Source organism: Phyllobates terribilis, unplaced genomic scaffold, assembly GCF_046119375.1.
Source record: "Phyllobates terribilis strain yellow unplaced genomic scaffold, ASM4611937v1 Scaffold_2__4_contigs__length_985480577, whole genome shotgun sequence".
NCBI classification, from domain to species: Eukaryota; Metazoa; Chordata; class Amphibia; order Anura; family Dendrobatidae; genus Phyllobates; species Phyllobates terribilis.
In genome coordinates, this window is record NW_027362762.1 from 367,349,652 (window position 1) to 367,372,160 (window position 22,509).

The 22,509-nt window shown below is 44.0% G+C and overlaps 1 protein-coding gene across 11 annotated transcripts in view; it reads left to right on the forward strand.

Moving 5' to 3' along the window:
• DMD (dystrophin) overlaps positions 1-22,509 on the forward strand; it is a 3,940,859-nt gene that overhangs the window by 536,902 nt on the left and 3,381,448 nt on the right. For all 11 annotated transcript variants that reach the window (XM_073664716.1, XM_073664719.1, XM_073664714.1 and 8 more), the window contains exon 2: positions 3,129-3,190. In XM_073664716.1, the coding sequence (XP_073520817.1) occupies positions 3,129-3,190 (62 nt within the window). The remainder of the gene's footprint in view (positions 1-3,128; positions 3,191-22,509) is intronic.

Consider the following 22,509-nt stretch of genomic DNA (forward strand, 5'->3'; position numbering starts at 1 on the left):
TGGTAAACTTGGCGCCAGTTTCCCTGACCCTATGTGGTGCCTTCCTAGCGGGTGGAGCAAGGGGCTGCGCCACATAAAATGTCAGAGCCTCCGGTTTCTAGCTGAGGGTCGTTTCCTGCCTCCACTAGTTCGGGGACCGGTCTCCCCCTTTGGCCTGACCCCTCCACGCAGGTGGATTCGGGCGTGCGGTGGCGACTCGCCCGTCCGCACCCCTGGGATCCCTTCATTCCTCGTTCCTGGAGCCTTCTCCGCTCCTCTTCCTTCCTTCTCCCTCTTGCAGGCCTGGGCCTCTGTTACTAGGCCCGCCTCCGGAGCAGAGCTCATGCAGAGCCCCTGCTCCCTGCCACTTCTGCTCAGACTTCTCTGCACTGAACTAAGATGGTGCCCACCTTTTATACTCCCTTCTCAATGCATCCAGGAACTGCTTCCTCCCTGCTCCTGCACTGCAGGGTTCCCCTTCCTCAGTGTTCCCTCCCCCCACTCCAGCCAGGGACAGGGACTGTCGTGCCCATCTCAGGGGCATATTGGTCGCCCTGCCCCACGGCAATGTGGTGTAATGCATGCAGGTGTCGGGTCCTGATCCACACTCCATCCTTATCTGAGAGTGAGATATCACACCTCTGGGTGAGGTGCAATACGTCTGTAGCAACCGAGCCCTCGGTGCTACAGTTCCATTTATCTTCAGCCTAGGTGACGTATTGTGATACAGGGCCGTGATTTTGGCTATAAAAGGGTCCCCTAGACCCCTACCCCAAGCTTTTTAAGAGAATCATATATGGCGTGCCAGGAGACTCTATGGAATGCTTTCTCAGCATCCAACGAGAGTATCTACTTACAAATTTTTAACTGCATCTAGCCCAGGAAATACTTTGTGCCTAGTAGCAGTGTCTGCTAGTCAGCGGATTATCCCGGCTGTTAAGCAAGCTACACCACCTGTAGTTTGGACACTTAATTTTTTCAAAGGAAATGCTTCGGGACCACGGGATACTTAGTGAAGAGCATCAGGAGGCACCCCAAGGCATAGGGGCTGGGACTGGCACTAGGATGCCTTGCGGTGGACAGCCGAGCTCGATCCTTATAAAAGCTTTTTAACTGCAGCAGCTTTAGTGGACGCTACTGGAGCTGGAATTACGCGGCTGCTGGCATGAGACTTGCCCTCCAATAGATCCTTGTAAATGGATTTAAAGTGTATTCATTCAAATTAGAGGGACAATTTAAATTAAAAAGATTAGAGCTGCCTCCACCACAGGGGGGCTCTCTCGACCCACCAGCGGACAGGCACCAGTATTGGGAGAGGGGGGCTGGCCGTCAAGGTTCACCGCGGCTCTGGCACAAACCCGGCGACACGGAGGTGGCACGGGCAGGAGCGGACTGGCCGTCTCGGCTTCTCACTTTTTGGATTTTAGAAGGGCATGACATGCCTATATCTGTGTCTCCCCCTCCTTTTACTCCTCCACCTCTTTTATTTTCGTATGACTATATGTACTTGTCACTTTTCCATGTGTTAGTTATGTCTTCTGAGCAGTTTGTCAGCTTTTGGACACCTTTGAAGGTGTTTTCTATGTGTTTCTATGTGTTTTTGTTTGCCTGCCATTGGTTTTAACGGTGTTCGAAGGTGTTCGACGAACAGTTCGGCGAACACACGGGTGTTCGACGAACCGAACCGAACTCGTACACTACGGGGGTGGCTCAACACTAGTCCGCATATCTTAAAGTGGAAAACTTCTATTTTCTAGTTTTCAAATTTGACAATCTCAAGCAATGGACTTAAAGAGTTAGCAGGTTAATAGCATTATTAAACTGCCTGGCATCTGCACTTAGCCAAACACTGCATGGAGAAAATGAACTTTTTTCTCCCCGGCAGTGTTCAGGTTTCAGCCATGAGGGCAGTGCCGGTACAGGTTCAGTCACCACAATAAGAATACATAGCGGCAGCAGTAACTGTGCCCCTTGCCTTGACTGACACTGGCATTGCATTGGGGCCGGATGTCAGTCAGTGCCCAGGGTGCAGTTACAGCCGCCACTCTGTATTCTCAGATAGGTGACTGAACCCACAACGGAGCCGCCCCCATGACTGAAACCATTGCGCTGCTGGGGGAAATAAAGTTAATTTTTTCCCCGTAGTGTTCAGCTAAGTGCAGGCACCAGACAGGTTAATAACGCCATTAACCTCCAGTTTAACCCCACATATGCAGGTTAATAGCGTTTTTTTCTGGTGACAGTTTCCTTTTAATGTTAAGGAAGGAGTGAAAATTTTCGAAGAGTAATTTGGATTGTCTGTAGAGTGTGAGCTCTTATGGTTAGCAGGGTTCAGAGTGTAAGCTCTCTCCCAATTGAATTTTCTGAGCAATTACAAGCTTTGCAGTATTGAGATTCGCGCTAATTTGCATCAAATCAAAGTTTTGGGGAAAATTCATCAAAGTCGGTGAATTTCAATTTTAAAAGATCCGTTCATCTCTACTACTTACACATTCACAGCCCATGAGTAGAGTGGTTAGATAGTATTATAAATGCATACAGGCTTGTATAAGATGCCAGTCACATAGATACAGTATATATAGTGTAGCCAGATGGCTGTCAGCCTATTTGTCAGGCAGATATAATGAAATCAAGTAGGCTGTCACCCATACACAGCAACATAAGAGACAGTGACATTACTGCTCTCTGATCTCTATGTAGTACAGGATCAGAGCCTCATCAGCATGTAAACATTAAACAGCAGTACTGAGCTCTGTAGCTGTACATCCAGAACTGGGGTCAGAAATACAAACATTTTCTAGAAAGTAGTAACTACATTTGTGTTCATCTTTCAATCTGCTTTTCCTTCCTTCTCTCTCTCTGACAGACTTCTATAGTCAACTGAAAACTGATCCCTTAGTTAACGAGCAATCTGTCTTGTCTTGAGCAAGTGTAATTTTTGCTATATTTCAGAGTGAATGATGTCTTCAGGAGGCAGGTGTAAGAAGAAGCATCTAGTGTAAAAAACATATATTACATTTCTTTAATTTACTTGTGCTATTGATTTATAAACAATTTATTGGAACAACGCTAACTATTTAACTGTTGCTATTTCCAGGCGCAGTTAGCTTATTTGCTTAAACTAAGTCCAGTATTTTTCATGTTTTCAGATGAAAGAGAAGATGTTCAAAGGAAAACATTCACGAAATGGATAAATGCTCAGTTTGCAAAGGTATGTAGTTTTTTCACATTTCTATTTTACTCTAAACATGGTTGATCGATTTATAAGAAGATATTTAACAATGACTAGTTTATATAGTTTAACAACTTTTTTGAATAATTTAACCCCTTTCCAACATGGACAATTTCTACTTTTTACTTTTTTGTTTCAGTTTTTTCCTCCCCTTCTTACTTTTTGCTTTTTCTGTCCACATAAACATCTGCAGACATGTTTTTTGTGAGATAAGCTGTACTTTTGGGTGCCACTATTCACTTTACCACATAATATACTGGAAAATGGAAAAAAATGCAATTGTGGCGAAACTGAAAAAAAAATTGCAATTCTAACACTTTTTTGGGGAATGGTTTGACCTGGTAATATGGTTCTTTTCATCAGTACAATTGTGACAAGACCAAACGTGTCCAGTGTTATTATTAAAAAATCAGAAATAAAAAAAAATCTTTTTTTATTGTGTCACCATTTTTTGAGACTCGTAGCACTTTCACTTTTTGGTCGATAGAGCTATGTGAGGGCTTATTTTTTGCAGAGCAAGAATTTGACAGTGACATTTAACAGGTTGACTGTTAGATACAGCGACTGTTGGAGGCGGGTCCTGCTGTTACATAGATTTACCTTTTTTAAGTAAGTTTTTCTTGCTGGCTTGAAATCCTCTTTAATGAAAATAATGCATTTTCTAGTATAGTTCTTAAATACAATCATGTTATTTTTTCAGTCATTTTTCTTTTTTCTTCATATTAGTGTATAATTTTTATGGATGGTTCTATTGGATCAGACAGCTTTTAAATCAGGAATTGTTTATATTATACTCAATGTTTATATTCTTATTTGATTTGATTGTGTTTACTTTCAAATAATGTATAACTTTATTGTTATGTAAAACATATTTTGCTTTAGTGCTGCTTTGTAGAGTTATATTTCTTTGTGCATTTTTTGATACTGAAATCTTTGCAATAAATCATCAGACTTTGATGTCAAAATGCCCTAAAAGTTAGAATTATTGCTTTTTATAGGCTAGTAAAGCTAATTAAGAAATCTGGCACTTACGTATCCAGCTGGTTATGACAGGAGAGTATTAGTTGATGCATATGGTGGTTTGTATGTGAAGAAATTGTTTATGTTTGGAAACATGTTTTTTTCCCAAAAAAATGCCTTACCTGTCTAAGAGTTACCATATTTTTTGGACTATAAGACGCACCGGACCATAAGACACACCTAGGTTTCAGAGGAGGAAAATAAAAAAATAAAAATTTAAGCAAAAAATGTGGTCATGATGCACTTTTAAGGGGGAGGGGGTCTTCTGCTGACCCTGGTATAGGGGTAATGTCCCCCAATTCTGACAATATCCCCCATCCTGGTATATATGCCGCCCCCCTTTTTTGCACTGTCTCCCCTACATAAAGACCCTCAGCTGGACATTTGGTACATATAATTAAGTACACTGCATTAGATCCCAGGTAAGTTCAGCTGTATCACATCTAATGTAGTGTACTTAATTATATGTACCATATGTCCAGCTGGGCGTCTTTATGTAGGGGAGACAGCACAAAAACTTAGAACAAGGATGAATCATCATCGCCACACAATAAAAGAAAAAAGAATAGATCTACCTGTAGCCAAGCATTTTTGTTCCCCTCATCACAGCATAAAAGACATGAAATTATTGGTATTAAAAGGTAACTTCACATCTCAAAGAGAAAGAAGAATCTCAGAATATAAACTGATGGTGACATTTAACACTTTCAGAGCAGGAATGAATGTGTCGCATGGATTTATGTCATTTTACATCAACTAAGGAATGTGCTCCTCAGACTTGTGAGGCCAACATAACACTGGACCTAGTCACAGGACAATAAAACCTTCACACTCCTTATCTATTAACTGCTATAATATTTATAGCCAGAACTGTTTATCGCTTCCATAATAGCTCTGCTTTTTATCACCTGTCTTACCTATTGCATTTTTGTGTGTCTTATTGTGTATGTGACTCTTCAGATTTTGTGGTATACTAGCCTGATGAAGAGACCTGCATAGTCTCGAAAGCTTGAAATTTGTTACCATCTTTTCAGTTAGCCATTAAAAGGTATCAATCACTGAGGACTATCAAATCTAAATATTTTTCAGTACTTTGAAACATTTTTATTTTTGCAAATATATAGATGCAGAATATTTTGTTATGCCAATTTTCTGATATTTATTTAGAGGACACATAGCAACAATTCAAATGACTAAAACATGTCTAAACATTATTGCAAATTATAAACAGTTACAGAAATTGTAATGCAAAATTTGGTACTCATTTAGTGACACCACTTTTTGCATGTCTCTTGTACTCCTGAATTGGATCATCTCTTACAATTGTCCAACAGTAAACTGCAAGCATTGATGGATTTCATTTTCCACTATATATTTTCTCCATAGCTGCAATATTTTGGTTAAATCTCCCACTATGCTTGTCACTTACTGCTCCGCAGTTTGGTGGGAAGAGGTCGAGATGTGAATGTAAGAAATTAATCTTTAAGGACAAGTTACTGCCCAGATCCTTATATGTTTTGTGGAGATCTTCAACCAACACTTCATAGTTATCTGCTCACTTCATAGTTTCCAAAAAAATTAATTACCACTAATGCAAATTCTACCCATGCAGCCTTTTCATTGCCCTGCAACAAACGGAGAAACTCCTCATCTTGAAGAAGCGTACAAATCTGAGGTTTAATAAAGACTCCTTCCTTTATCTTTGCTTCACTCAACCTTGGAAATTTATCAATGAGATATTTGAATAATGTTGCATTTTTATCCATTGCCTTTACAAAGTTCTTCATTAGGCCCAAAATGATATGCAATGATGGTAATAAAATCTTATGTGGGTTAACAAGTACTTGATGCCGGACATTTTTACTCCCTTGCCGAAATTAATGTGGAAGAGGCCAGTCTCTTTTATTGTAGTGATATTCTCTTGTACTACTATACTTCTCACACAGAAAGCAGCAGTACTTTCTGAAACCACTCTGGAGACCAAGTAAGATGGCAGCCGCCTTTATAGGAAACCTGTCAGGTCCCAAGTGCCTCCAGAACCAGCAGCAGGTGCTTGTACATATATAAATTCCCTGCCTAGCAGTCCATGTGTTACATTACATACATAAACAGATCTTTAGAAAAAGAATTTCTAAAGTCTGTTTATGATATGTAAATGAGGGCTGTGACTAGTCATTGGGGTGTTAGTGTCCCCATACAAGTTGGCCTACTTAGCATGTTATCACTCCCCTGTGTGCGTGATAACATAACTTACAAGTGCCGGCATCATTGGTAGCGATATACTTAACTCGCTCAAGCGTGCAGCTTCTTCCCCTCATCTTTGATCCTCTGAAGCTGAGACGCGTACACCCGGCTTTAGAGGATCAATGACGAGTAGGGAAAAAGCCGCACACATGTGCAAGGTAAGTATAGCACTTGCCATGATGCTGCGCTTGCAAGTTATGTTATCACGCCAACAGAGGCGTGATAACATGCTAAGTGGGCCGACTAGTATGTAATGTAACACAGGGACTGTTAGGCACTGTATTTATATGTGTACATGCAAATGATGCTGCTTCAGGGGGCACGGGCAGGTTCCCTTTAAGTCACCATAGGAGGGCCACAAATCATGGTCATAGTTCAGGCACCACAAAAGATGTTTCATGTTGTCATATGCTTTATGTGGACTGCATAACCAACCAGAATTGATGATAGCACATTGCCATTATGCAGCAAGATGGCTATTAGGCTTGTTTTGGATGAATTGATGAAGAGTCTCCATTCCTCTGGATTCTGATTTATCTTCAGAGCGTCCATTAAAGTGTCAATATTGTTACATGCCACAAGATTGCCCTACATGAAAAAATATTGGAATAGATCTTTATCACGGTTGTGGAACAGAGAAATCTGATAAACGCCCGCTAGAAAATACCACTACTGTATCCTGGAACCTAAGAACTCAGGGTTACTCTTGTGCAGATCCAAATCTCTAACAAGATCATTCATTTCACTTTGTGTTACAAGGAGTGGTTTAGTTGAGGCTTCTGACAAAAAGTCTGGGTTGTGAGAGGAAGATGCTTCATGACACCAAGAGCCCTTTTCTTTCTCAATTGACTTGACTGAAAATGTTTCTGGTGCTTTTGGAACCGGCAGTTCTTCTGTATGTGGTACGTGTACAAAACACATAAAAAAGTCTTTCCGAGTAAATAGTCATGCATATATCCCAAAGGAAACAGTCTTAATCACTCAAATAGATAGGGGTAGACAGGATATTGCATGTACCCTAGTAGTCTCCTTGTATCCCCTAAAGGAGTCCCTGCCTACCAGCGGAGGTTGGCACCTTACTTTGAAACGGTATGGCACCCCCGCTGCACGGCAGCTGTCCCTTATATCCCTAATGTATCCCTATTCCAAGGTGCACAGAAATGGAAGACTGGAAAGACTTGAAATACAAAAATACACTTAATATATTATATTCAAGACAACTGTCTCATAACACAAGATAAGAAGATAGATTTATCTAACACCCATTTGAGGCTGACACACTAATTCAATGAATAGAGGTATATTCAGGTTAGTTTGCCATCAACCTCATCAATTGTATATCTCAAAACATCCCATACAGGGATTCAATTATCTTGTACCCTTATGGAGCTGATATACCACATAAATACTTAAAGATATATTTGCACTTAGCTTGTCATAGACTTCAAAACTTCATAATTCATGTGTCCCAAGAAATCCCAACATGTTTCCTCCAGGATACGGTGGCTGGGGTTCATCAGGGGATATGCCAGTATGCCGTCAGTAAAGCATCATCACATGGCCACCAACACTTGATTTTTTTCTTGTTTGGTTGATATACATTACCTCTTCCCATGCAACCACTGGGTAAGATAAGATGCAAATCTATTGCAGCATATGTGTGGTGCCCAACTCTTGTCCTGGTCTCCTATTCTGCAGCCAAAATACAGGTTGTGGGCTTTCCTTATCATAATAGTCAAGTTTCGCATTTGTGACACAAAAGTGACTTCTCCGCATATGTAGAAAAAACTATCCACTTTGCTAATGCAAGAAGGAGGCATAGAAACATGTCAATATCCTAAGAAGCTACGCTAAGAAATCCTAAATCTGTATACCTTACACAGAGAGCATTTATAAAAGTATGCGATGCAACTGTAATTAGGACTATGTCATCAGAGCTGAGTTGATGTTTTTTGATTGGTCACCTAAGATGATAGAATACTTAAGGTTCAATAGACTATATAGATGATATAATATACTAGCTGCTAATAATGCAATTAATGATGATGAAATAATAAAGACACAATTTTTCTCTAAGCCTGCTTGAAAGGTGTCATGAGTAATTACAACCTCCACTGGATCTTGAAAATTAGAGCCAATCAGCAAATTTAAGCATCATATTAATTTTCAGCACCACAAAATTAGTTAGGTTCCACTGTTTTCGTCTCTGAACCAATTTGCCTGTAGAACAGTGTAATCAAACTGAATTGGCATCATAGTTTTTACTGGAGTAATTATATCCACAGTTAATGTATTTATGTATGTAAGTAGATTGATTTTCATCCTGTTTCATAAATTGTTATATTATTTTCATGGTTCTGTGTTGGCATACACTTTATCTATGCAATGAACTAATTATTACTGCTGTGGTTGTATTCCACATCTATTAGTACTATGAAAGATGTCCGACTGATATTTCACTGCCTCAGTCAGCTGGAGCTGAACCAATGTGATTTGTAATTAGTAATAAAAGCATGGTTTTAGCTCATGAAATGATTAAATAAACTGTGGCTCTATGAAGTCTCTACAAAGTTACTGTATGCTGTTCTTACAAAGGAAGTCAAATAATCGAATAGGATCCAACAGTAAAGACATACTGTTGCATCCATAGTTTGCATGAGATGTCTTCCTCAGCAGGGAGTAGAATATGTATCCCTCAACTGTATGGTAAAAATTTGATGTAGATATAGCCTAATTCAGTTCATAGATTTCTATAATCACAATAAATCAACAGTTAACCATGCCATTGCCAACTCTTGAGGATTGAGGAATATAAATTGCAGTCCTGACACTAATAGTTACAGCTTTCCTTCTAATAAGAATAACTACTTTTTTGGCAGTAATTGCAGAAAGGGAAATTATGTTTCTTACAAGTAACTATACTGAAGGATGAAAAGGACTGGTGTTTGGGCCTATTTCTGCATTTGGTGAATGTCACTAAGCAAATAGTTGCAATAATATTGTGGGATGCATACTATTTTTAACAGGTTCCCTATGTATGAAGATAGAAACTGTGGCCAGAGTAGTAGCAGCTTTGATGTAGGGGTGCTAACTATGATTTTATATATGCATGTCAGTAAACAGGGAGGCATTTGTACAGTATTTTATTGGATGCCAAATGGGACCTTCATCCCTGCTTGAAGATCTGCTTGCACAAATTAGAACATCAGTCAAATTTGTATCATAATATCCCCAAAGCTAAAACAATGATAGCTTCTGTCACATTCTACCGAAAGTGAGTAAAGGAAAAAAAATACTAAAGTTTTTCTTTCCAATAAGAAATTGAAACTTAGTAAACATTTTTTACCGATTTTTCCTTCATTCCACCACATATTTATCCAATTCACATGTATAAATTGATCTGAACCCTACGGAAAATTGCAGCATGGCAATGTAGAAATCATGTTGTAACTGTAAATAAAGAGAGCCAAAAGCTTTTGAAATATATAGTTAGAAAACACGTACAATTTTTATTTTTTTTATTTTGCCTACAGTTAAAATTATTTTTAGCTTGGTAATAATAAATATATTAATAATACTGTGGAAAGACAATCAAAAAACTAAGCAAGATCTGTAAATAAAGGTTTATCTTCTGTACCATTCACTGAACAACTCTACTTACTATAGAATTTGTTAGTAGTTAGTTGTCCTGATCAATATTATGGGTTACCACGTCAGATTGAAATCTATATTAATTTGTTATCACTGCGCTATCCTCTGGGGAAGCTCCGCGATACCTGTACTCACGGGTGTCATTGTCCCAGTGGCTCCGGTGGCTCTTGGCATCTTGTCAGCGTTTCATGCTGTGATGCCGATGACGCCGGTCCCCTTGGTTACAGTGACGCACCTTGCGTCTCTTCCGGGTAGTCGCGGAGGCTTCTTGGGTAGCTTGGGCTGCTGCCATAGATATGATGACGTGATTCGCATAATTTCCGGGCCCTGGTGAACACGTGTCTTGAACATGTGATTAGAATTATCACATGTTTGAGAAACGCTAGCGCCAAAACACGTGTCAGGAGACGCGTCCATATGCAGGTGTATACGGTGGTCTCTCTCCTTATTAAGTAAGATATGCTATGAGGATTTGGTAATTGATATATTTATATGAGCAGTAAAGTGATTAATATTTGCCCGGAGGTGTGCCCATCCGTTTCCTTTTTTCCACCAAATTATATACGGGCTCAATAAATGATATACACTACCATTCAAAAGTTTGGGGTCATTTAGAAATTTCATGATTTTTGAAAGAAAAGCACATTTTTTTCCAATGAAGCTAACATTAAATGAATCATAAATATACTCTATACATTGTTAATGTGGTAAATGACTATTCTAGCTGCAAACGTCTTGCTTTTATTGCAATATCTACATGGGTGTATAGAGGCCCATTTCCAACAACCACCACTCCAGTGTTTTAATGGTACATTGTGTTTGCTAACTGTGTAAGAAGGCTAATGGATGTTTAGAAAACCATAGAAAACCCTTGCACAAGTATGTTAGCTCAGCTGAAAACGGTTTGGCTGATTTGAGAAGCTATAAAATTGACCTTCCTTTGAGCTAGTTGAGAATCTGGAGCATTATATTTGTTTGTTCTATGAAACTCTCAAAATGGCCAGAAAAAGAGAACTTTCATGTGAAACTCGGCAGTCTATTCTTGTTCTTAGAAATTAAGGCTATTCCATGTGAGAAATTTCCAAGAAACTGAAGATTTCCTACAAAGGTGTGTACTACTCCCTTCAGAGGAGAGCACAAACAGGCTCTAACCAGAGTAGAAAGAGAAGAGGGAGGCCCCGCTGCACAACTGAGCAACAAGACAAGTACATTAGAGTCTCTAGTTTGAGAAATTGACGCCTCACAGCTCCTCAACTGGCAGCTTCATTAAATAGTACACGCAAAATGCCAGTGTCAATGTCTACAGTGAAGAGGCGACTCCAAGATGCTGGCCTTCAGGGCAAAGTGGCAAAGAAAAAGCCATATCTGAGACTGGCTAATAAATTAGTTGGCAAAAATTTGGTGACAGATTCCCTTTAATTAAAAAAAATATTGTATTTCTTGTTCTTTTAACAATGTAGAGTGGATAAAGAAAATTTACTAAATCCCACTATGCAATATCTCAGATTTTTACTCAACATCAAACAGTAGGATAACCCAGATCAAATTAAGAACAAATGTCCTTTACGCATTCTATAGCACAGTTTCCTTAGGTCTGATTAGACTGTAGCAAAATGAAAAACATTAAATGCCATATTTATTTTCCCACCACTCAATAAAACATGCTTTGCTTCTATTTAGGAAAAAAGAACATGTTTCTATAATTTAGTAGTTTTTTTGTGTTTAAATGCATGAATGTATATGTGTAAAAACAATAGGTGTTATTCTGCTTTATGTAAAAGACTCGAATTGCATTTTAATAGGTGCGTAGCAGACAGGGAAAAAAAACGTAATTTTCGGAAAGCTGCCATACTCCTCCCTGTGGAATAATTTTATCAGTGTAAATATTTTCTAAAGTGAGTATCTGGCAGCCTCATGCTGGCTCTTCACATTGCCATCAGAAACTTCAACCTTGTTTGGGGCTCTCTGGAGTTCTGTGTAGTTTATAAAAATAGTTGATGGAATTTACTGTCATCTACTTTCTTTTCTGCCAGGAAATCTGTACAAGCATAAAACATGGCACATAAAAATGAGCTCTGTAGTAGTCAACTGAGAGGAAAATGGTCTGAATTTATGTTTTTTTGTCTCTAATGCCAATAGTAATTAGGTGTTATTTTGTGTAATCATGAAGTTTTCAAAATCAGCAACATTTTAGTTACCTTTAACTAGTCAATTGACTTTTCTGTTTGCAGCTTTTTATTTTTAGATTCTGCAGATTTTGATGCATGTATAAAGCAAATCTACATGCTGAATATACAGTTGTTTGACAGCAATAATTGTGCAATATTTCCATTAATCCCTTAACAAACACTGCATAGTTTTATGGTGGCCATTATGGGTAGCTCTTATAAAGCATCACTTATTTTAAAGTGGCAAATTTCTCGCTCTGGTAGAATACTGTAGGATGATATAGGAACCACAGATTTATGCAGTACATGAAGAAGATCTCAGTCCACCTTGTGAAAATAGAACATTATTTACTGGTGAACTTGTTGGGAACTGTATACAGAAGGTGGTAGGTATTAAATACATTAGGCACATCAGAGGCATGGGCTTGATGATTACAAGTGGCAGCTTAGAATTTGAAAGATAGGTTTCACAAACATAGCATAAGATAACATATGTAACCATCTCCACGTTATCTTTTTTCTTTCTGTCTATAACCTACTTCTGCAATAGTACCTGTGCCCCATCCTGGTCAGCTTCCTGGCTGTGCCCAACCTGGCAAGCTGGTAATCTTCTTTTCTTTGCTTCCAGAGGCAACGCAAACGCTGTCACAATCAACCACTTTTCTAGCAATTCAGATCGCAAAAATCAAACACTCTGGTTCAGGCTGTACTCACTGCAGTTGGACAACCTTTAATCAGGTTCACTTCTCTGGCGTCAAGGATCTCTCAGCCTTGGCAGGGTATAAATTCCATTTCTTCACCAGTTACTTTTTCAACTTGCTACCTTTGCAATCGTAATACTACATAGAACCAAGCAAGAGATTCACTTCCTTATCTCTTCCCGAACTACTACTGACTCCTCGAACCAGGAAGTAACTGTCTTCTTAGTCCCAAAAACTCCTCCCATCTGTAGGACTGGCTAACTGTAATCATTTCTATACCATGCGCCTGCAATGTTACCCTTAATTTCTCCACAAATCAAACAACAACATACAAGTATAGATTAATATAACTTATCATCATATCAAACATTACCATTGTAATCTCTTGGGGGTTGGAGCCATCTTCTTACTCCTTTAAACAAGCCACACAAAGTCATTTCAAAAGTCAAATGGTCAGCACGTGACAGCGGAGCCTCCGGGCAGGCAAGCAGGCAGGTAGCGGAGAAGCACTCCCAGGTGAGCGGGCAAGCTGGTCCATAGACAGACTGACCGGAGTTGTAAGGCAGACCGTCGGACCTCAGGCAAGCAGGCAGGTAGCTGATGTGCGCTCCCAGGTGAGCGGGCAAGTTGGTCCTTAGACAGACTGACCGGAGTTGTAAGGCAGACCGTCGGACCTCAGGCAGGCAGGCAGGTAACAGGAAATCAGGCAGGATTAGGACAGCAAGCTGGCAGGAATCTGGCAGGTAACTGGCAGGTAACTGGCAACGGGACCTGAGGGCTGAAGCAGAGTAGAACGGTGCAACAACATTGCTCGGGCACCTCCATTTTGGAGGAGGTGCCTTATATATGGTAAAGTCCTCCGGCCATTGGCCGGGGACTCCTTAGGACGGCGCGCGCGGCCCCTTTAAGAGGGAGGGAGGGCGCGCGCGCGCGCCCTAAGCACAGTGGCCGGGAAGGAGCGCGCGCTGCCAGCAGAGTGGGAGAGGGACGCCGGGCACGGAGCAGAGCGGTGAGGGGAACAGCGTCCCTGCCTAGCAGAGGGCAGGGATGCCGGCACTACAGTACCCCCCCTTTAGGCCCCCCCTTTTTTAGGCCAGATAGAAATTTAGCTAGGATGAGAGGGGCATGGATGTTCTCCCGGGGCTCCCACGTTCTCTCCTCAGGACCAAACCCCTTCCAATCTACCAGAAAAAAGGTCTTTCCTCTTACCCTTTTGGTGGCAAGAATGTTCTCTACCTCAAACTCGTCCTCAGCAGAAACCGGAGCAGGAGGCGTACCTGTAGACTTGGAAAAAGAGTTAAGCACCACGGGTTTGAGGAGAGATACATGGAAGGAGTTAGGGATCCGTAAGTTGGCCGGGAGTTTCAATTTATAGGCCACCGGGTTGATCTGACTGATGACCTCCAGAGGACCGATGAACCGAGGCCCTAACTTGTAAGAAGGTATCTTGAGTCGAACATATTTAGATGAGAGCCAGACTTTATCTCCTGGACGAAATTGTGGAGGATCCAGGCGTTTTTTGTCAGCGTGTCTTTTCATACGCTCGGATGACAGAAGGAGTGCGGACCGGGTACTCTCCCATATGGAGGAAAATTTGCTAACGAGAGATTCCGCAGCCGGCTTGTCCACAGAGGTGGAGACAGGAAAAGGAATCCGAGGATGCTGACCAAAGACTACAAAAAACGGGGATTTGGAGGAGGATTCGCTCTCGTGATTATTATAAGAGAACTCGGCCCATGGTAGGAGATCCACCCAGTCAGAATGGTGGGCATTAACGAAGTGCCGGAGGTAACTGGTCAGGTTCTGATTGATCCGCTCCACTTGACCATTGGACTGTGGGTGGTAAGCGGAAGAGAAGTCCAGGGTGACGTCTAGTAGTTTACAAGTGGCTCTCCAGAAACGTGAGGTGAACTGTACCCCACGATCCGACACGATGTGGAGGGGCAGGCCATGAAGACGGAAGATGTGGCGGATAAAGTCTTTAGCCAGCTCGGGTGCAGACGGAAGGCCTGGCAGGGGAATAAAGTGAGCCATCTTGGAAAAGCGGTCAGCGACCACCCAAATGACCGTACAACCGGCAGAGACGGGGAGATCAGTTATAAAGTCCATTGCTATATGCTGCCAGGGGGCAGCAGGTACAGGAAGCGGAAGGAGGCGTCCGGCTGGCAGATGTCTCGGGACTTTGTTGCGGGCGCAGGACACACAGGCAGAAACAAAGTCTATTATGTCCTTGTGCAGGGTAGGCCACCAATAGTGCCGGGCAATAAGCTGGAGGGTCTTTTTCTGACCGGCGTGGCCAGCTAGTTTAGACGAATGGCCCCAGTGTAGGATCTTCTCCCGATCAGGTACTGAAACAAACGTCTTACCGGGAGGGAGACGATTTAGACTCACGGGAGCCACCTGCATTACTCTGGCGGGATCGATGATATGTTTAGGTTCTTCCTCGAGATCGGACACCAGAAAGGATCGGGACAAGGCGTCTGCTTTGACGTTTTTGTCTGCCGGGCGAAAATGAAGAACAAAATCAAAGCGAGCAAAAAACAAGGACCACCGGGCTTGGCGCGGGTTAAGTCTCTGGGCATGCTGGAGGTAAGCCAAGTTCTTGTGGTCAGTGTAAATTATTACCGGATGAAGAGCCCCCTCGAGTAGGTAACGCCACTCCTCCAACGCCAGCTTGATGGCCAATAACTCTCGGTCTCCTATGGAAAAGTTGCGCTCAGAAGAGGAGAAGAGTTTGAAGAAGAAGCCACAAGTTACCATTCTCCCGGAAGATGATTTTTGAGTAAGTACCGCTCCGGCTCCAGAGGAGGAGGCGTCAACTTCCAGGAAGAACTGCTTGTTGCCGTCCGGGCGATGCAGCACCGGGGCGGAAGAGAAGGCCTGTTTTAGGGAAAGAAAGGCCTCCTCTGCTTCGGGCGGCCACTCTTTGGGATTAGTACCCTTACGGGTGAGCGTGGAAATTGGGGCAGTCCGGGAAGAGAAGTGCGGGATGAAGAGGCGGTAATAGTTGGCGAAGCCCAGGAACCGTTGAATAGCCTTCAACCCCTCTGGTCGGGGCCATTTCTCGATGGCAGACAGTTTCTCAGGATCCATTTGTAGGCCGGTCTGAGAGATAATGTAGCCCAGAAACGGAAGCGAGGTCTGCTCAAAGAGGCACTTCTCATATTTAGCGTAGAGATGGTTCTGCCTGAGCCTGAGCAGGACCTGACGAACATCCCTCCGGTGAGTCTGGAGATCCGGAGAGAAGACCAAGATGTCGTCCAGGTACACCACTACGCAGGAGTAGAAAGGTCCCGGAAGATGTCATTGACCAACTCTTGAAAGACGGCAGGAGCGTTACAGAGGCCAAAGGGCATTACCAGATATTCATAGTGGCCGTCCCGGGTGTTGAATGCCGTCTTCCATTCATCCCCCTGACGGATATGAACCAGGTTGTACGCCCCACGGAGGTCCAGTTTGGTGAAGATTCTAGCCCCCCTCAGACGATCAAATAACTCCGGAATGAGCGGAAGGGGGTACTTATTCTTCACCGTGATCTGGTTAAGGCCTCTATAGCCTATACAGGGACGGAGAGAGCCGTCCTTCTTTTTGACGAAAAAGAAGCCTGCTCCCGCCGGGGAGGTAGATTTCCGGATGAATCCCCTGGCCAGATTCTCCTCAATATATTCAGACATCGACCGGGTCTCAGCAGCGGATAATGGATAAATACGCCCACGGGGAGGAGAAGTACCAGGTAACAGGTCGATAGGGCAGTCGTATGGTCTATGAGGGGGTAGTGTCTCTGCCTCCTTTTTATTAAAGACATCAGCATAAGACCAATAAGGAATCGGAAGTCCAGGTAGATTAGCTGGGGTAGGAGAAGGACGGACGGGATGAACGGGAACCAGACAGGTCTTATGGCAGCCCTGTCCCCAGCGAAGGACTTCTCCGGTCTGCCAGTCAAGAACGGGTGCATGTTTCTGGAGCCAAGGTAGGCCTAGCAAGAGGGCGTGAGAGAGTCCAGGCAGAACATGGAAGGAGAAACTTTCAGAATGCAGCATTCCCACCTGCAGAGTAATGGATTCGGTGATGAGTTGGATGGGGCGTGGTAAGAGCCCCCCATCCACGGCAGCAACAGACAAGGGTACAGCCAGAGGTTTGGTGGGGATGCGGTATTTCTCTACCAGGGACTGTGAAATAAGATTCCCGGCTGCTCCAGAGTCCAGTTGGGCTAGTTCGAAATAACGGTTCTCCCCGTAGACGTTTGAAACTGACAACAGCAGGGATGGAGAGGATTTATTCTTGTCTAGGTGGACCTCTCTGAGCGAACCTAGACACAGGCGTTTCCCGACCTCTCCGGGCAGGCACGGATCCGGTGCTCCTTACTGCCACAGTAGAAGCAGGTCCCCTCGGCACGGCATAAGTCCTGACGGGTCTTGACCATCTTGGTCTGGTCGACCTGCATAGGCTCAGGAGGGTGTACCTGGTTAGAGACAGAAGGAGTGACGGGTTTCTGAAAAGTAGGAGCTAGATGTGGTAACCTCCTCTCACGGGTGACCTCTCTGGCACGCTCCTGGAACCGTAGGTCAATCCGGGTGGCAAGAGTTATTAAGTCATCGAGAGTGGTAGGAATGTCCCAACTGGCAAGTTCATCTTTAATACGGCCGGACAGACCCTCCCAGAAGACGGAAACCAGAGCGTCGTTATCCCAGGCCAGCTCCGAGGCAAGGGTACGGAACCGTATGGCATATTGGCCCACGGTGAGACTTTCCTGACGGAGGCGTAGCAACGATGATGCGGATGAGGTCTTCCGTCCGGGTTCGTCGAAGACTTTCCGGAAAGCCGTGAGAAAAGCAGGCAAGTTGGACACCAGGGGGTCTCCTCTCTCCCATAGAGGATTTAGCCAGGCCAGGGCCTCCCCGGTGAGATGGGACATGATGAATGCAATTTTGGCTCGGTCGGAGTTAAACTGGTGGGACAATAGTTCAAAGTGCAGGGTGCACTGATTTATGAAGCCCCAAGCCTGGGCTGAGTCGCCTCCGAAGCGAGGAGGTGCAGAAAGCCGAGGTCCGGAGTAGGATATCATGGTGTTAGTGGACAGCGGAGCTGCCGGATTGCGAGACATGGCACTGGCGGAGGTTGTTGGTGGAGCAGTCAGAGTGTCCAGGCGAGTATTGACATTCCGCAGGTGACCCAGGATGGACTCCTGTTGGGACCTTTGACGGGACAGTTCATGACACAGGTCCGAGAGCGAGGGAGCTTGGGTGCCACCGGGTTCCATGGCCCGAGCAAACTGTAACGGGTCTGGGAGGCGGAACCTCTGGGCTACTATACAAGGGAGCGGTCCTTGTAAGGGAGCGGGTGGCGACCAGGCAGGCAGTCACAGCAGGTGACCGGGACAGTCTCTGGGTGTACGGGCAGGAGGTCACGGCAAGTGATCAGGGCAGTCTCTGGAAGAACGGGCTGGAGGTCACGGCAAGTGACCGGGGCAGTCTCTGGAAGAACGGGCTGGAGGTCACGGCAAGTGACCGGGGCAGTCTCTAGGTAAAGGGTAGGTACGACCTGTGATGGCTGAACCTCCAGGTAGGCTAGCAAGGCATATGGAGGATGTGTGCTCCCATGTGAGCAAGCGAGAGTCTCTGGAATAGCAGGTGGTCACAGCACGTGACGGCGGAGCCTCCAGGTAGGCAAGCAGGCAGGTAGCGGAGAAGCGCTCCCAGGTGAGCGGGCAAGAGTCTCTGGAATAGCTGGTGGTCCCAGCACGTGACAGCAGAAGCCCCGGGCAGGCAAGCAGGCAGGTAGCGGAGAAGCGCTCCCAGGTGAGCGGGCAAGAGTCTGGAATAGCTGGTGGTCACAGCACGTGACAGCGGAGCCTCCGGGCAGGCAAGCAGGCAGGTAGCGGAGAAGCGCTCCCAGGTGAGCGGGCAAGCTGGTCCATAGACAGACTGACCGGAGTTGTAAGGCAGACCGTCGGACCTCAGGCAAGCAGGCAGGTAGCTGATGTGCGCTCCCAGGTGAGCGGGCAAGTTGGTCCTTAGACAGACTGACCGGAGTTGTAAGGCAGACCGTCGGACCTCAGGCAGGCAGGCAGGTAACAGGAAATCAGGCAGGATTAGGACAGCAAGCTGGCAGGAATCTGGCAGGTAACTGGCAGGTAACTGGCAACGGGACCTGAGGGCTGAAGCAGAGTAGAACGGTGCAACAACATTGCTCGGGCACCTCCATTTTGGAGGAGGTGCCTTATATATGGTAAAGTCCTCCGGCCATTGGCCGGGGACTCCTTAGGACGGCGCACGCGGCCCCTTTAAGAGGGAGGGCGCGCGCGCGCGCCCTAAGCACAGTGGCCGGGAAGGAGCGCGCGCTGCCAGCAGAGCGGGAGAGGGACGCCGGGCACGGAGCAGAGCGGTGAGGGGAACAGCGTCCCTGCCTAGCAGAGGGCAGGGACGCCGGCACTACATAGATCCCAGCAGTTAAATGACAAATTCAGTTCTGCTACATCTGTTCCAATATAGCTTCAATTATAATTGCTCAGCCATAAACAATGTGATTGAAAATCGCAATTTAGCATAGACTTGTCTGCGTATATGTGTCAGTTAATTCCTGAAAAATACATTGAGACATCTGATGCTTCATTTAACATTGTTAACAATGATTGTATAAGGTAAAAAATTAATACAGCTGACTTTGTAACTGTTCATTACTTATTGTATGTGTTCTATATAGGATTGACGCTGATTATAGATTAAATGATTATTGCTAATTATGTTAATTTTTCAATTTTTATCAACTAGGGATGGACGAAACTTACAAAATTTGTTTCTGGTATATGTGAGCTGAAGATTAGATTTAGTTCAAATAATTACATTTATTAGGAACCTGGTTTAAACACATAAACATACATTAATTTATGTATATTTGGCCTTTCTACAGTATATATACTGTCAAACATAATGCCCCTAAAATGTATTTTCAGGACAGTTTGGGAGACAAGCTGTACTAAAAAATGTAAAAGTAAAAATTGTACGAATTTGCATGACTTTGCAAATTCCTGAAAATTTGATTCAAACTGGATCCTCTGCAGAAAAATTCACCCATCTCTAATTATGAGTTCACTTTAATCACTAGCATGAGAGTAGAACTGTCTACATTATTCTTACATAGTGTTAGGTGTCGGGCGTTTGCTGGATTTGAAACAGGATCAAAATTATCATTTGATTCTGTGGTCTCCCATTCTAGTCCAGCCAGGGCTGATGCTGCTCTGCATTGTCATCAGTCCCAATGCCTAGCTGGTGCACGAGTTGTACAAGCTGTTGCTCAGGTCTTTGTTCCTAGCAACATGAAGCGTAGGTTGCGGAGGGAAACTGCTGCTACAGCCTAAGTCCAGGATTCACTGCACTGAGCATGCCCGTGACATGGCGGACCGTGATTTGTGGTTTGGGAGTCAGCTGATCCGGTGATCTGGCACCGCCTGATTTGTCGTGGGTGACGTCACCAATAGTGCGACGGTGGGCAAGGCTTAATCTTTAAATAGCCCGCCCACAAACATGGCGGCGCGCTCTGATCATTGAGCTGTGATGGTGTTGTGTGGACGCTTGGTCGTTTGGGCTCCATGTGTGCTTTAGTTTCTGTCAGGCAGGTTTAGCAGGGGATAGGCAGCCTTAGATGGAGGGAGGCAGGTAGCTTTGTCTGGCAGTCTGGCTCCGACAAAGGGGTCGCCATACACCCCGAGCCATCTGCAGATGCCGTATTCCTGGCACCGCCTGTAAGCCACGTGGAGAGATACTCCTTAGTCCGGTAGCACGCCGGCTGGGAGCACGTACAGTACAGACCAAAAGTTTGGACACACTTTCTCATTTAAAGAATTTTCTGTATTTTCATGACTATGAAAATTGTACATTCACACTGAAGGCATCAAAACTATGAATTAACACATGTGGAATTATATACTTAACAAAATAGTGTGAAACAACTGAAAATATGTCTTATATTCTAGGTTCTTCAAAGTAGCCAACCTTTGATTTGATGACTGCTTTGCACACTCTTGGCATTCTCTTGATGAGCTTCAAGAGGTAGTCACCGGAAATGGTCTTCCAACAATCTTGAAGGAGTTCCCAGAGATGCTTAGCACTTGTTGGCCCTTTTGCCTTCACTCTGCGGTCCAGCTCACCCCAAACCATCTCGATTGGGTTCAGGTCTGGTGACTGTGGAGGCCAGGTCAGCTGGCGTAGCACCCCATCACTCTCCTTCTTGGTCAAACAGCCCTTACACAGCCTGGAGGTGTGTTTGGGGTCATTTTCCTGTTGAAAAATAAATGATGGTCCAACTAAGCGCAAACCAGATGGAATAGCATGCCGCTGCTAGATGCTGTGGTATCCATGCTGGTTCAGTATGCCTTCAATTTTGAATAAATCCCCAAGTGTCACCAGCAAAGCACTCCCACACCATCACACCTCCTCCTCCATGCTTCTCGGTGGGAACCAGGCATGTAGAGTCAATCCGTTCACCTTTTCTGCATCGCACAAAGACACAGTGGTTGGAACCAAAGATCTCAAATTTGGACTCAACAGACCAAAGCACAGATTTCTACTGGTCTAATGTCCATTCCTTGTGTTCTTTAGCCCAAGCAAGTCTCTTCTGCTTGTTGCCTGTATTTAGCAGTGGTTTCCTAGCAGCTATTTTACCATGAAGGCCTGCTGCACAAAGTCTCCTCTTAACAGTTGTTGAAGAGATGTGTCTGCTGCTAGAACTCTGTGTGGCATTGGCCTGGTCCCTAATCTGAGCTGCTGTTAACCTGCGTTTTCTGAGGCTGGTGACTCGGATAAACTTATCCTCTGAAGCAGAGGTGACTCTTGGTCTTCCTTTCCTGGGGCGGTCCTCATGTGAGCCAGTTTCTTTGTAGCGCTTGATGGTTTTTGCAACTGCACTTGGGGACACTTTCAAAGTTTTCCCAATTTTTCGGACTGACTTACCTTCATTTCTTAAAGTAATGATGGCCACTCGTTTTTCTTTACTTAGCTGCTTTTTTCTTGCCATAATACTAATTCTAACAGTCTATTCAGTAGGACTATCAGCTGTGTATCCACCAGACTTCTGCACAACACAACTGATGGTCCCAACCCCATTTATAAGGCAAGAAATCCCACTTATTAAACCTGACAGGGTACACCTGTGAAGTGAAAACCATTTCCTGTGACTACCTCTTGAAGCTCATCAAGAGAATGCCAAGAGTGTGCAAAGCAGTCATCAAAGCAAAAGGTGGCTACTTTGAAGAACCTAGAATATAAGACATATTTTCAGTTGTTTCACACTTTTTTGTTAAGTATATAATTCCACTTGTGTTAATTCATAGTTTTGATGCCTTCAGTGTGAATGTACAATTTTCATAGTCATGAAAATACAGAAAAATCTTTAAATGAGAAGGTGTGTCCAAACTTTTGGTCTGTACTGTATACGCCAGCGTGTATCACACACGCATCCTAGCACCTGTTGTGTAGTCCCTGTGCTGAAAACAGGGCTACAGATACATTATTTATCG